The following is an 11,424-nucleotide window of genomic DNA, read 5'->3' as shown; positions in this document are numbered from 1 at the left end:
TTTAAAATTAAGATTAAATGAGAACCCAAGCAATGCCCCTTACTATAAAATGCCCAGGATCAATGAAACTCCCCACTATTCTCCATGAAACAGTTCAACAGGCAATTTAATGAAATCAGCACATTTATTTTAAATGTTCAAAATGATTTTTCATATCCTAAGAGTAACACCAGATGTTTTACCTCTTTTTCCTAATTGATTTTCCAGCCCACAGCAATTCGTCTTTATATTTTCCAGTTGGATCCTAATGCAGCAAGAAGAGTATGTTCCGGCAGGATTATTAAATGCCATGCATTTTAAAACAAACACAACTCAGGCCGCTATGCATCATTGGAGTGGCTGTCTTCCCAAAATATAAAAAAAACAACAGAAAGCTGTAGGTACCAGGCACCTTTGAGCAGGCAGGAAAGCCAGCAAGGCCCTTTCAGGGGGCTGAGCCTCCAGGCTCTTGGCTGGTTGCAAAGCTGAGTCCTGGGCACTGAGCCCAAGCCTGAGCTCTTCTCCAGAGTCCTGCACTCCCTGGTACCAAAGGGTTTGCTAGCTGTAAATCTGCAAGTCAACATTTTGTTTTTCAATGGGAAGTTTTGTCTTTAAAGCGAAGGAAAAAATGTAGGCTGGGAGGTAGAAGGTGAGTGGGGCCCTCTCCCTGCTCTGTGCCTGGGGAAGCCCAGACAATTCCCCTCTGTTGGCCAAGGGGCCTGGCTGCACCAGAGGCCCTGTCCCGTTGGTGTTTAAGTGGGTGAAAGGTCACCAGCAGCAACCAGGTTTGCCTCACTCAACAAAAGCTTTGGCTGTCTGGGGAAAGACAGGGAAACAGATGCCTCACGCTTTAAAGTAAACTTCAAAATGGATCTTGTCTGTCTGCCCAGGGTGGAGAGAGGGGAGGAGGGGGAGCGACTAAGTGCTGGAAACCCAGAATGTGCTGATTCCTAAAACAAAACCACACTTCTTAGGAGTTGGGAGAGGTTGGTATTATCAAACTGCCTTCTCTGGAAGCTGCTGAGAGTTGGCAGGTCTCAGCCATCATGCCTGTACAGGATTTTCATGTACTCTCCAAGCAGAAAATTGCTTGTCTGGTTCTGAGACCCCTCACAGCCAGCTAAGTGTCTGAAATTAGAGCTCATCAGGATGAAATCTCCGAATGTGGCTGCTCCAACTTTAAATAACAGGCCCGCCAAACCTCCAGTGTTCTGTTTATAATGTGGCCATTCTCAGTACTTAGAATAAAGCATTCCAGGTTCCATATAGACACACATTCAGATGAAAGTTCAATGATAGGAGTCAGCTCCTGAGCTGGGCTCTACCCAGGAGCTCCAGCCCCGAAGTACCAACCTAAAATTTCATGGGATACAATGTAACCCCTTGAGGAGCTGAAGGAAACCCAGTAACCAGCCTTCTTTCTAGACAGAGAGTCTGGCCCCACACCAGTGTTTAGCAGGAAAATGTTATCTAAATGTATTTATTTTTTAAATAATTTTTCTTTATTGATTTTAGAGAGGAAGGGAGAGGGAGACAGAGACATAGATGAAAGAGAACATTGACTGGCCACCTCCTGCATGCCCCCCACTGGGGACCGGGCCCACAAGCTGGACATGTGCCCTGATCATGAATTAAACCAGCAACCTCTTGGTATGTGAGTTGATGCTCAACCACTGAGCCACACCAGCCAGGCTGTTATCTAAATTTAAAATGCACAAAGACAACTTCAAGTTTCGAGGAATAGGGAACAAAGGCCCCATATGAGACACAAGAGTTTTTCAGACATAGAGACAGTACACATGAGGTCAAAAGTTTTTGATACTGGGTGTCTGGATAACTCTTATCTTCCTCTGGTACTGGGACAGGAGCAATCTGGTCTCCCATGGTCACCCAACCCCCACAACCCTCCCCCCCAAGGAATTTCATTCTCACTACAAATGTTATCAGGGAAATGGAATTGGTGAGAAGACCTCACCTAGCAGAATTCTTCTCTTGCCCCAAATTCACCAGGTTATTTTTACACATTAATAAACCACAGGAGCTGGGTGGAGGGATTGAGGAAAAAAGAAAAAAGAAAGAAATTCATGGACAGACAACAGTGTGGTGATTGTGGGGGTGGGGGGAGACTTGACTTGGGGTGGTAAACATCCAATACAGTGTAATGATGAAGTGTTGAAGAATTCTGCACCCCAAACCTGTGTAATTTTATTTACTAGTGTCACCCCAATATAGTCAATGAAAAGGAAAAAAATAAACCAGAGCCATTTTATAAATGTCATCATCATAATTTTTTAATATTTTACATAAAAAAACTGTATACACAGCTTATAGAACTTTTATGTAAACATCATAAGCTCACCACTTTGTCATTTGTCAGTTTATTTTAAAAATAAAAAACAAGACAACAATTTAGTAGAAGTACCACTGGGTGGGGAAGGGACGGGGAGGAAGGAGGCTAGGGGCAGGTTCATTCTCCGTAGAGATGCAGATAGAATTTCACACAGCTCTAGAGACTGCCTTGTGAAAAAAAGAGGGGGTTTAAATAGGCCCCAATACTTGTTACTGCCCTTTATCAAAATAGTGCGCATACCTGCACAAATAAAATTAAGAAACTGGTGTTGCCACTTTTTTCAAGAAAACAAAACAAAAATTAGTGGTTTCTTTTTCCTCTAATATTTTAAAAGTCACCATCATTTTTCTTTAAAACATCAGAAGTAGATGAGGTTACAGCGTGGTCAGAATGCTACTGTCTTATGCAAATGACAAGTGCATTAAGTGTCAAACAATGAAACAATTGTGCAAAGAATTCTTTTTAAAAAAAAAGTTTAAGCCTTTAAATAAATCAAATAACATCAGTTTCTTGGACTGAACAATTTTCACTTGTAGGACAGGCACAAAGTTCGCTTATGGCAAAAAACAACCCGCAGCACACTCTCCCTCCTCCTGCCCAGGGCTGGTGAGGGGTTCGCTGGAGGCTGGCGCGCAGACGTGAATCTGGAAGCTGTGTCCTCTCAGCCCCAAGTCAGTTGCAAATGTCTTCCCCAGAGGTTGGAAAGACGACCAAGTCCTGTTCATGCTTGGATGGGCGCCTGACCCAGAGCTGTTCTAGCGCCCTGTCACTCCACCCACCACCACCATTAAATAATACCATCCTACCTCCGAAAATAAAATTATATCTATATTTATATAACACCCACCCTCCCCAACCCTCCCTTCCCGCAGTTCCCGTGGTCTATGTTACAGACAAGAGACAGCAGGCGCTCGCTGGTTATGGGCGAACATCTGATGGGGTGCAGCAGCACCCCGGCGCCAAGCTCCTCTCCGGGGACCGGAGGCGGGGGTTGGGTGAGACCGGGGCTGGAGGGGGGTTGGGGAGAGTCAGAACACACAGCCACACACTCTGAGGAGTCTTGGCTCTTCAGAAAAGGGTGCGCAGGGGACCCTTGGCACTCATTGGGGCGCCTGGGCCTGTGCAACACAGACACTGGAAAGAGGGCGCCCGGTGCCTCCCACGCCGATTCCCGGTGCCAGAGACACAGCCGCCAGGCTACGGCTGCCGCGCGGGAAGGCAGACGCCAGGCAGTCCACTGGGGTACTCAGGGGAACGGGCCCGGGAGGCGGGCCACGCCAGCAGGGCAGGCGCGCGAGGCTGGCCCTCATAGCACCTTGCAGCAGTTGATGCAGCCGTTCTGGGAGCCGTAGCGCTTCTGCAGCGCAGCGCGCGTGGCCGTCTCGAAGACCTCACGCACGCCCTCCTTGGTCTTGGCAGAGCACTCGAGGTAGTCGTAGGCTTGGATGCGCATGGCCATGGCACGGCCGTCATCCGTGCGCACCGGTTCCTGCTTCATGCGGGCCAGCTCGGTGCGGACGTGCTCGTCACTGCGCAGGTCTTTCTTGTTGGCCACCAGGATGATGGGTACATTGGGGCAGAAGTGCTTCACCTCGGGCACCCACTTCTCGGGGATGTTCTCCAGTGAATCCGGGCTGTCCACCGAGAAGCACATGAGAATCACGTCGGTGTCCGGGTAAGAGAGCGGCCGTAGGCGGTCGTAGTCCTCCTGACCTGCCGTATCCCACAGCGCCAGCTCCACCTGCTTGCCGTCCACCTCGATGTCAGCCACATAGTTCTCGAAGACAGTGGGCACGTACACCTCGGGGAATTCGTCCTTACTGAACACGATCAGCAGGCACGTCTTGCCGCACGCGCCATCGCCCACCACCACCAGCTTCTTGCGGATGGCCGCCATGAGCGGGCCGGGCCCGGGCAGCAGGAAGGGGCCCGCGAACGCCTCGCTGCCGTCCCGCTCGCCGCTCACTGCTCACCTCCGGCTGCGCGCTGGGGACAAGGGTCGCTAGCTGCACACAGGCCCCGCGGTGGCGCGTCCTCTCAGTGCGCTCCTGCTGCCGCGGCGGGGACGGTGGGGGCGCGGGGGCATAGGGCGCACTGTGCGTCTCCGCGCTGCTCCCGGGCGGTGGCCGCCGTTCTCGCCCTGGAGCCGGACTGGGCGCCTTTGTGCGCAAACCGTAGATCAAGCAGCAGGCCTGGTCTAGCTCCCTCGCCGGCCTCCCCAGGCCTCGCCAAGAGTACAGGACAGAACACGACTCCGGCCAGACTGCGGTGGCAGACGCTGGCTGCGGCCCTAGCGCCCGCTATTTAAAGAGTTCGGCCACTTTCTTAATATAGCCGCCCAATGGGAAGCGAGCCGACTGAGCTCATCGCTGCGGAGCTCGGCTCTGATTGGCCGTTTTCTGCAGCCCAGAGGCGGGGCCGGGCGAACTTGATTGACGGCCCAGGCCGCGGGGCTGGGAGAGGCTGAGACTAGGGAGTCTGCGCCCCGGCGGTCGCTGCAGGGCTCTGGGGACACCAGGGTTCCCTTCTTCACAACAGCTTTTGTGCGCGGTGCCGGGACCCCGGAGCTGGCTGCCTCGAGTCCGCGGGGCCTGGGCGAGCGGTGCTTAGAGAGGCGGCACTTTGTGCGGCGTTGGCGACTCCCACTCCAAATGCCCCTCTTCCATGCCAACTCCCAGCGGGTGGTCGGACCTATGGGGGACAGGGCGGCACCTTAAACGTAATTTTGTTTTTATATTTAACACACACACACGTTTGTTTCCAAGTAAGGTTTGTTTTTGTTTTTTCTTTTAAAAGCGGCCCCTCCCTGGTCTAGTCCCCTATTCCCCTTACCCGGTTACTCCCCCCCCCCCCCCACTCTGGGCAGCCCTAGGTTTGGACCCAGTGATTCAAGAGGCTACTATGAGCTGGGTGAACTAGAGCAAGGCCTCACGGCTGCTCCAAGTCCTACCACTTACCACCTTCCCGGCCCCCAGCCTGGGTCTCTAGATGAAAATTAGGGGAAGGAGAAACAGTGAAAAGGGAAGGATGAAGCTGGTTGCAAAACTTTGTGTCCACTTGGAGGAAGTTACAAAATAGAAAAAAAAAAGAAAAGAAGAAAGACAACCCGGCCCTGGTTTGCATGATTAATTCGGATCCTGGACGTCTGAATTAGATAGTACAATAAAATTTAACCACCCCACAGCTCCTTGGGCAAGAAGAGGCTGAGGGAAGAAACTTGAAGGTGGGGACACAGCAAATGAGTAGCTGGTAGGGGGCTCCTGTCACACACCAAGACTTAATTCATCCTTCCCACAGATCCTGCAGGAGATGACAACTACATCTGATCTGGAAGGAGGAGTCAAGAGATTTCAAAGGACAGAAGAGGTAGGAAGGGGGAGGGGAAGCAGGACAGGCCTACCAGGAGGGAGGAACAACACGAACAAAAGCAGAGAGGTGTGAAAGAGTAGGACAAACTCTAGGAACAGGGACGAGCTTAGTGTGGCCGCACTTGGAGAAAGTTGAAACTTAGGTTGGGGCCTATGGTGGAGAGCTAGAGCAACAACTGAGCAGGAGGGGCTATTGCAACTATAGAGCGGGTGAGGGGATGCCTATTGATTTTTCAACAAAGGAGAGACCCAGGACATCAGATTATTGCTTCATATTTCTGCCTCCCCTTCTGAGACTGGAAGCTGTTGGAGAGCCAGGATACTGTCTTATCTCAGCATCTTGAAGACCTAGCACAATACCTAACGTTATGCAAGAATCGGTTAATGACTGGAGAATTCACGTAAATGTTCAGGAACTTGGAACTTTCTGGGACTCTCCTACTTCAAACTCCAGACTCCGCTTTAACAACCATCCAACCAAACCCATGCAGTCAGCTGCAACTGATCCCTGATGTTTACACCAATGATTCATAAATTGAGATCTAGGTCTCTATATGGAAAGCACAGATAGAAAATCAGGTCAAGCCCAGCCTGTGGGCTCAGTGGATTGAGTGTCATCCCGTGGTCTGAGAGGTTCTGGTTGATTCCTGGTCAGGGTACTTGCCCAGGTTGTAGGCTCCATCCCCAGTGGAGGGCATGCAGGAGGCAGCCAATCCATGTTTCTCTCTCACATCGATATTTCTTTCTCTCTCTCTCTCCCTTCCTCTCTCTCTAAAAAATCAATAAAAACCTATTTAAAAAAAAGAAAATCAGGTCAAATAAGACATTATGCTGCAAATCCCTAGAGCCCATCCTACACTGAGAACAACTCATTCAAAGGACCAAAGTGCTCCTTCACAATGGATTAGCTGCACACAATGCCCAGCTTTTTTGTTTTGTTTTGCTTTTGTTTTTCAGATCTAAGGGACTGGACTGTCAACAAGTAAATACTTTTTCCACAGTGAGATCCCACGGGAGAAAGTAAGTTATTTTGATCATTGGTTTAGTGTTATCGAACAGAAAGATTTTGTCTACCCGGCACTAGTAGAGCCAAACACTGAGAATTGCAGTCAAGAAAGACTGACTATTTTATTAGAAATGGCACCACCCAGGAGAATGGGAAGCTAATGCACAGGAAAAAAAAAAAAGAAGCCCTATTCTTGATGGCATGTAGGTTACAGATTATATAAGGCAAAATCATAAGACACTCTGGGTTAGGGGATTCGGGGTCATTCTGGGAACTGATTGATTAGAAGTGAGATAAGGGTAATAAATCATTTATTCAGATCTTGAGGACAGTTCTGAGATCCATTCCAGCATCCCTCTGTCTGGTTTCATGGGAAAGTAGCCAGGGAATCTTTCCACCCTAGGGCTCTGGAGCTGAAATATAACTTAGGTCAAGATGTTGTCTTTAGCCTGCCAGGGGTCCAGACCTGTGACCATTAAGTACAGCTACTGTCTTCTGCTGCCTTGTGGGTTGCTGATTATCCAGGGGAAAGGCTAGGTCTCTGAAGGGTATCAAAAGAGAGATGATTTCTAGAGCTAGGATTTAAAGCTAAATTTAATTTAAAAATCATAAAGACCTTCAGTTTCATTAGGGCTCCAGTCTGAAAATTTTTTTCTTTTTTAGTTGGCTGATTAGAAAATTCTTATCTGAATTTTTCTTTTTTAGTCAAAACCTTTTATAGCTGTATCATTAACACTACTTTCCTTGGTTTTTACATAGGCTGGAAATCTTGGCCATGTTCTTAAGCTTCAAATATTTTAAGAAATCAAGCAATTAAGTTTGTACCATGTATGTTTTTAAAAACTGAAATACAAAGAATCAGGAAGAAGGATTTAACACACTCATTTTCTGATTCTCAGACATTTATATGAGGTGTTCCAAGCTTGAATTTCAATGTCAAAATAATTTCTAAAAATATTCGGTTGGTAAATATGCCAAAGTAAACAAATCGAAAAATTCGTGTTCTGCAGCAACTTCTTTTCATGGTATTCATTTCCCGGGGGCCAGGACACTTTTGTGCAATGCAGGCTCTGTGGAGACTGGCTACTCCACTCAGGATAAACTTTTCCAAACTAGGTGATGTGCTAGTCTCTTCCCTGTCCAGTACACTCCAACCAAAAAGCAAGGAAAAAATTGATTGCCTGTGAGAACAAATCATGTTTATAATTAACTTTATTAACATAGATTAAATGTATGACAGATGCCCACAACAGTGAGACAGGGAAATTATCCTTGAGACAAAAGAAGGGTGTTAACCTATCTCCAATCTTTAGCTTAATTTATTTGGTCTTTATTTTGTCTAGTGTTTGCTACAGATAAATCACCCCCCAGCTCCTCCCAAAGACCAGAGACTGGAATGTTCATTAGAGTTTAGCGCCACCTTGTGACAATCTTTATAGGTGTGTTTTTGGTGGTTTTTTTTTTTCTTTCTTTCTTTAAAAAAGTAATATTCTGCCCTGACCGGTTTTGTTCAGTGGTTAGAGCATCAGCCCACGGACCAGTCTCAGGTTCGATTACCAGTCAAGGGCACGTACTCGGCTGCAGGTTCAATCCCCAGCCCTGGATGGGGCCATATGGGAAGCAACCAATCGATGCGTCTCTCACATCAATGTTTCTCTCACATCAATGTTTCTCTTTCTCTCTCTCCCCCTTCCTCTCTCCCTCCCAGTCTTTCTAAATATCAATGGAAAAAATATCCTCAGATGAAGATTAAAAAAATTTTTTTTAAGTACTATTCTAAAAAACCTTATCTAACCTAAAAGCATGCATTTTATGACTTTTTATTTTGAGATCTTTCACGGAATGTAAACCCCTAAAGGATGTTTTACAAAATTCTTTAGAAATTCTTTACATATGTACTTATATATACATAATTCTTTTCATATACACTTAAAAAAAAAGTTCCTAGTTAAATAGTAACTTATAAAAGAGATTAGATGAAAGAGATAAAGGCTATGGGACCTTGATAGTTTAGATAAAAATGGACTTCTTTGCTCCCTAATTATAATGTACAGAAATGTTAAACAACTTTAACCATAAAAATTATCTGCTTCCCCCCCCCCAACTAAGAAAGCCGTTATTGGATATTCTGGTACAATTAGAAGTAATAATAATTCATTTACCGATAAGCATTTACTGAGAGCCATTCCTGACAGCCATTTGAGTTTTCAATTTTTTCCGATTTAAAGAGTAGCTTAAAGTTGCTAGGAAAATTGTCAGCTTCCATCTTAATGCAATGAGTTTTAAAAAAGGACAGGCTCGTCTAGCCGGTGTGGCTCACTGGTTGAGCATCGACCCAGGCACTAAGAGGTCGCTGATTCATATTCCCGGTCAGGGCACATGCCCAGGTTGTGGGCCAAATTCCCAGTGGAGGCATGCAGGAGGCGGCCAATCGATATTCTCTCTCATCAATGTTTCTATCTCTCCCTCTCACTTCCTCTCTCTAAAATCAATAAAGAAAAATTATAAAAAATAAAATAAAATCAGGTTTAAAAACTGGTATTTAGGGTAGGAGAAATGGGGAGATGTTAGTCACAGAGTATAAACTTCCAGTTATAAGATGAATAAATTCGGAGGATCTAAGGTACAGCATGGTGATTGTGGTTAATAGTACTGTGTTATATACTTGAAAGTTGCTAAGGAAGTAGGTCTTAACTGTTCTCACCACAAAAAAGAAATTCTAATTATGTGGTGTGATAGAGATGTTAGCTATGGCGGTAACCATTTCACGATATGTAAGTGTATCAGATCAACACATTGTACATCTTAAACTTACAGAATGTCATATATCAATTACCTCAATACAGCCGAGGGGGAAAGGATTAAATGAATACTGATATGGATCACCAAAAAATAAATAAGAAATAATACTTGATTCAGTTATTATGCAAGTTTTATATATGTTTGAAAGAACTTGGGTATGTGAATCTGCTTTTTCCTGCTTTATGAAATCTAAATACAGATTGAGTATTTTCAATGCAAATGTAGCGTCCAAATTGAGATGTGCTGTAACTATGAAATAAACGCTAGAATCTGAAGACTTCGATGGAAAAACATGTGCAATTGTTCATTAATGACTTTTATATTAATTACATGTTGACCTAATAATATTTTGGGTAGACATGTATTTCAATAGCTGAGATTTAATAGGTTGGATATACAATTCAAATTAATCTTATGTTTTTTATTTATTTATTTATTTATTTTTTATCCTCACCCGAGGACACTTTTCCATTTTTTTGTTCAGGTAGAGTGGGAGGGAGAGAGAGGAACAGAGAGAGAGAGAGAAACATCGACGTGAAAGGGACACATCGAGTGGCTGCCACCCGCACAACCGACCAGGGCCGGGGACAAACCGCAACCGAGGTACATGCCCTTAGCGGGAACCGAACCCGGGTCTCTCAGGACCGCAGGCCGACGCTCTAACCGCTGAGCCAAACCGGCCAGGGCAATCTTATGTTTTTTAATGTGACAACTAAAATGTTCTCAGTTACACATGTAGTTTATATTATATTTCTGTTGGATGGAGCTGCTCTAAAATGTCCACAGGTTTATGAGGCTCGCTGGCTACCCCCTCATTCAGCACCCTCTCAGGGGTCACCTTTAGGTGAGGGCCCTGGGACCCCTCATCTTCCTGCGTACCTCTGAAGATCTCCTCCTTCATCCTGACCTCAGTGCTGGGTTTCAGAGGGGACAGGCGCTCAGACCACACTGCTTTCTGTCCCTGCTTCCCAGACCAGGCACCTCGGGCGCTTCTCACCTGTCCCCCAGAGCAGCAGCCCCTCCCTAGGTCGCCCACCGCTCATGCCAGTGCTAGGCAGGGCTTTCTTTTTTAATTTTATTTCTCAGAGTTGACATTCAATATTATTTTATATCATTTTCAGGTGTACAGCATCATGGTTAGACAAGTACGTTATATGCAAATAGGCTTTCTTGAATAGTAGAGGCATGGTGATTTATTTTTCTTTCCAAAAAATAGAATCAGAATCTAATCCTTGTCCAATTTTGATAGAAAAATGGAGCTTGTTGGTTGTTTTCTGGAACTCTCCTATCAACCTCAATCTTCTCACTTCAATTCAGTAAACATGGTTTTAGGGGAGGGAGGAGAGAAGGGGGGGTGAAGACATAAAAGATAAGTAGGGCTTATTATTGGGGAATTGCTTCATAAGCTATACGCATTCTAACCACTGTTGTACACCTGAAACTAATATAATATCGAATGTCCACTGTAGTTAATTTTTTAATTTAAAAATAATAAAAGTAAAAGATAAGTAAGGTTTAGGGCCAACATAGAAGGACACACACACTCGCCCCACTGTGGGACATGATATCACTAATATATAGATAAGGGTGAAGCTGGCTTCACACAGGAAGTCACACTTCAGCGGGGCCTTGAATAACAAGTAGGATTTTTCCAGAAGGAAGAGATGCCCGTTTGCACCATCTGAAACATCTACTGTGTGCATGTTCTGTGGAGCCGGCTCAGGGAAAGGAGAAGTAGCAGTCAGCAGGAGAGAAGTGTTCCTCCTTCCACCGTGAGCTCTGCCTGATGACAGCAGTGGGGTGAGGTTGGTCTGAGGACTGGGGGGGGGCAGAAAGGAAGAGGAAGGTCACGAGAACTTGCCATTACATAAGTGCTATCTCGTTACAAAATCCACCCCAGCAAATGCTTGTTGGTTCTG

General features: G+C 45.9%; 1 protein-coding gene and 1 long non-coding RNA gene across 3 annotated transcripts; one reads left to right on the top strand and one right to left on the bottom strand.

The window, feature by feature from the left end:
• Positions 1-3,188: 3,188 nt before the first annotated feature.
• RHOB (ras homolog family member B) lies at positions 3,189-4,599 on the bottom strand. Its single transcript, XM_036263504.1, has one exon. It carries the CDS (start codon positions 4,224-4,226, stop codon positions 3,636-3,638), a length of 591 nt encoding a protein of 196 aa, XP_036119397.1. The 5' UTR covers positions 4,227-4,599; the 3' UTR covers positions 3,189-3,635.
• Positions 4,600-4,839: 240 nt separating this feature from the next.
• On the top strand, positions 4,840-11,174 carry LOC118630940. Of its 2 annotated transcripts, none has more exons than XR_004959711.1 (4): positions 4,840-5,048; positions 5,627-5,695; positions 6,655-6,717; positions 11,161-11,174. It is a non-coding gene; the product is annotated as an uncharacterized LOC118630940 (long non-coding RNA). The 2 variants fall into 2 exon arrangements; XR_004959710.1 differs by lacking the exon at positions 4,840-5,048 and adding an exon at positions 5,469-5,552.
• The last annotated feature ends 250 nt before the right edge of the window (positions 11,175-11,424 follow it).

This window comes from Molossus molossus, unplaced genomic scaffold (assembly GCF_014108415.1).
Source record: "Molossus molossus isolate mMolMol1 unplaced genomic scaffold, mMolMol1.p scaffold_m16_p_15, whole genome shotgun sequence".
Classification (NCBI taxonomy): Eukaryota; Metazoa; Chordata; class Mammalia; order Chiroptera; family Molossidae; genus Molossus; species Molossus molossus.
Note: the sequence above shows the minus strand (reverse complement) of the source record. Positions and strands in the feature narration are given on the sequence as shown.

Bases quoted from the DNA above. Each gene is read 5' to 3' on its own strand.
- RHOB (XM_036263504.1), bottom strand. From the start codon at position 4,226: ATGGCGGCCATCCGCAAGAAGCTGGTGGTGGTGGGCGATGGCGCGTGC.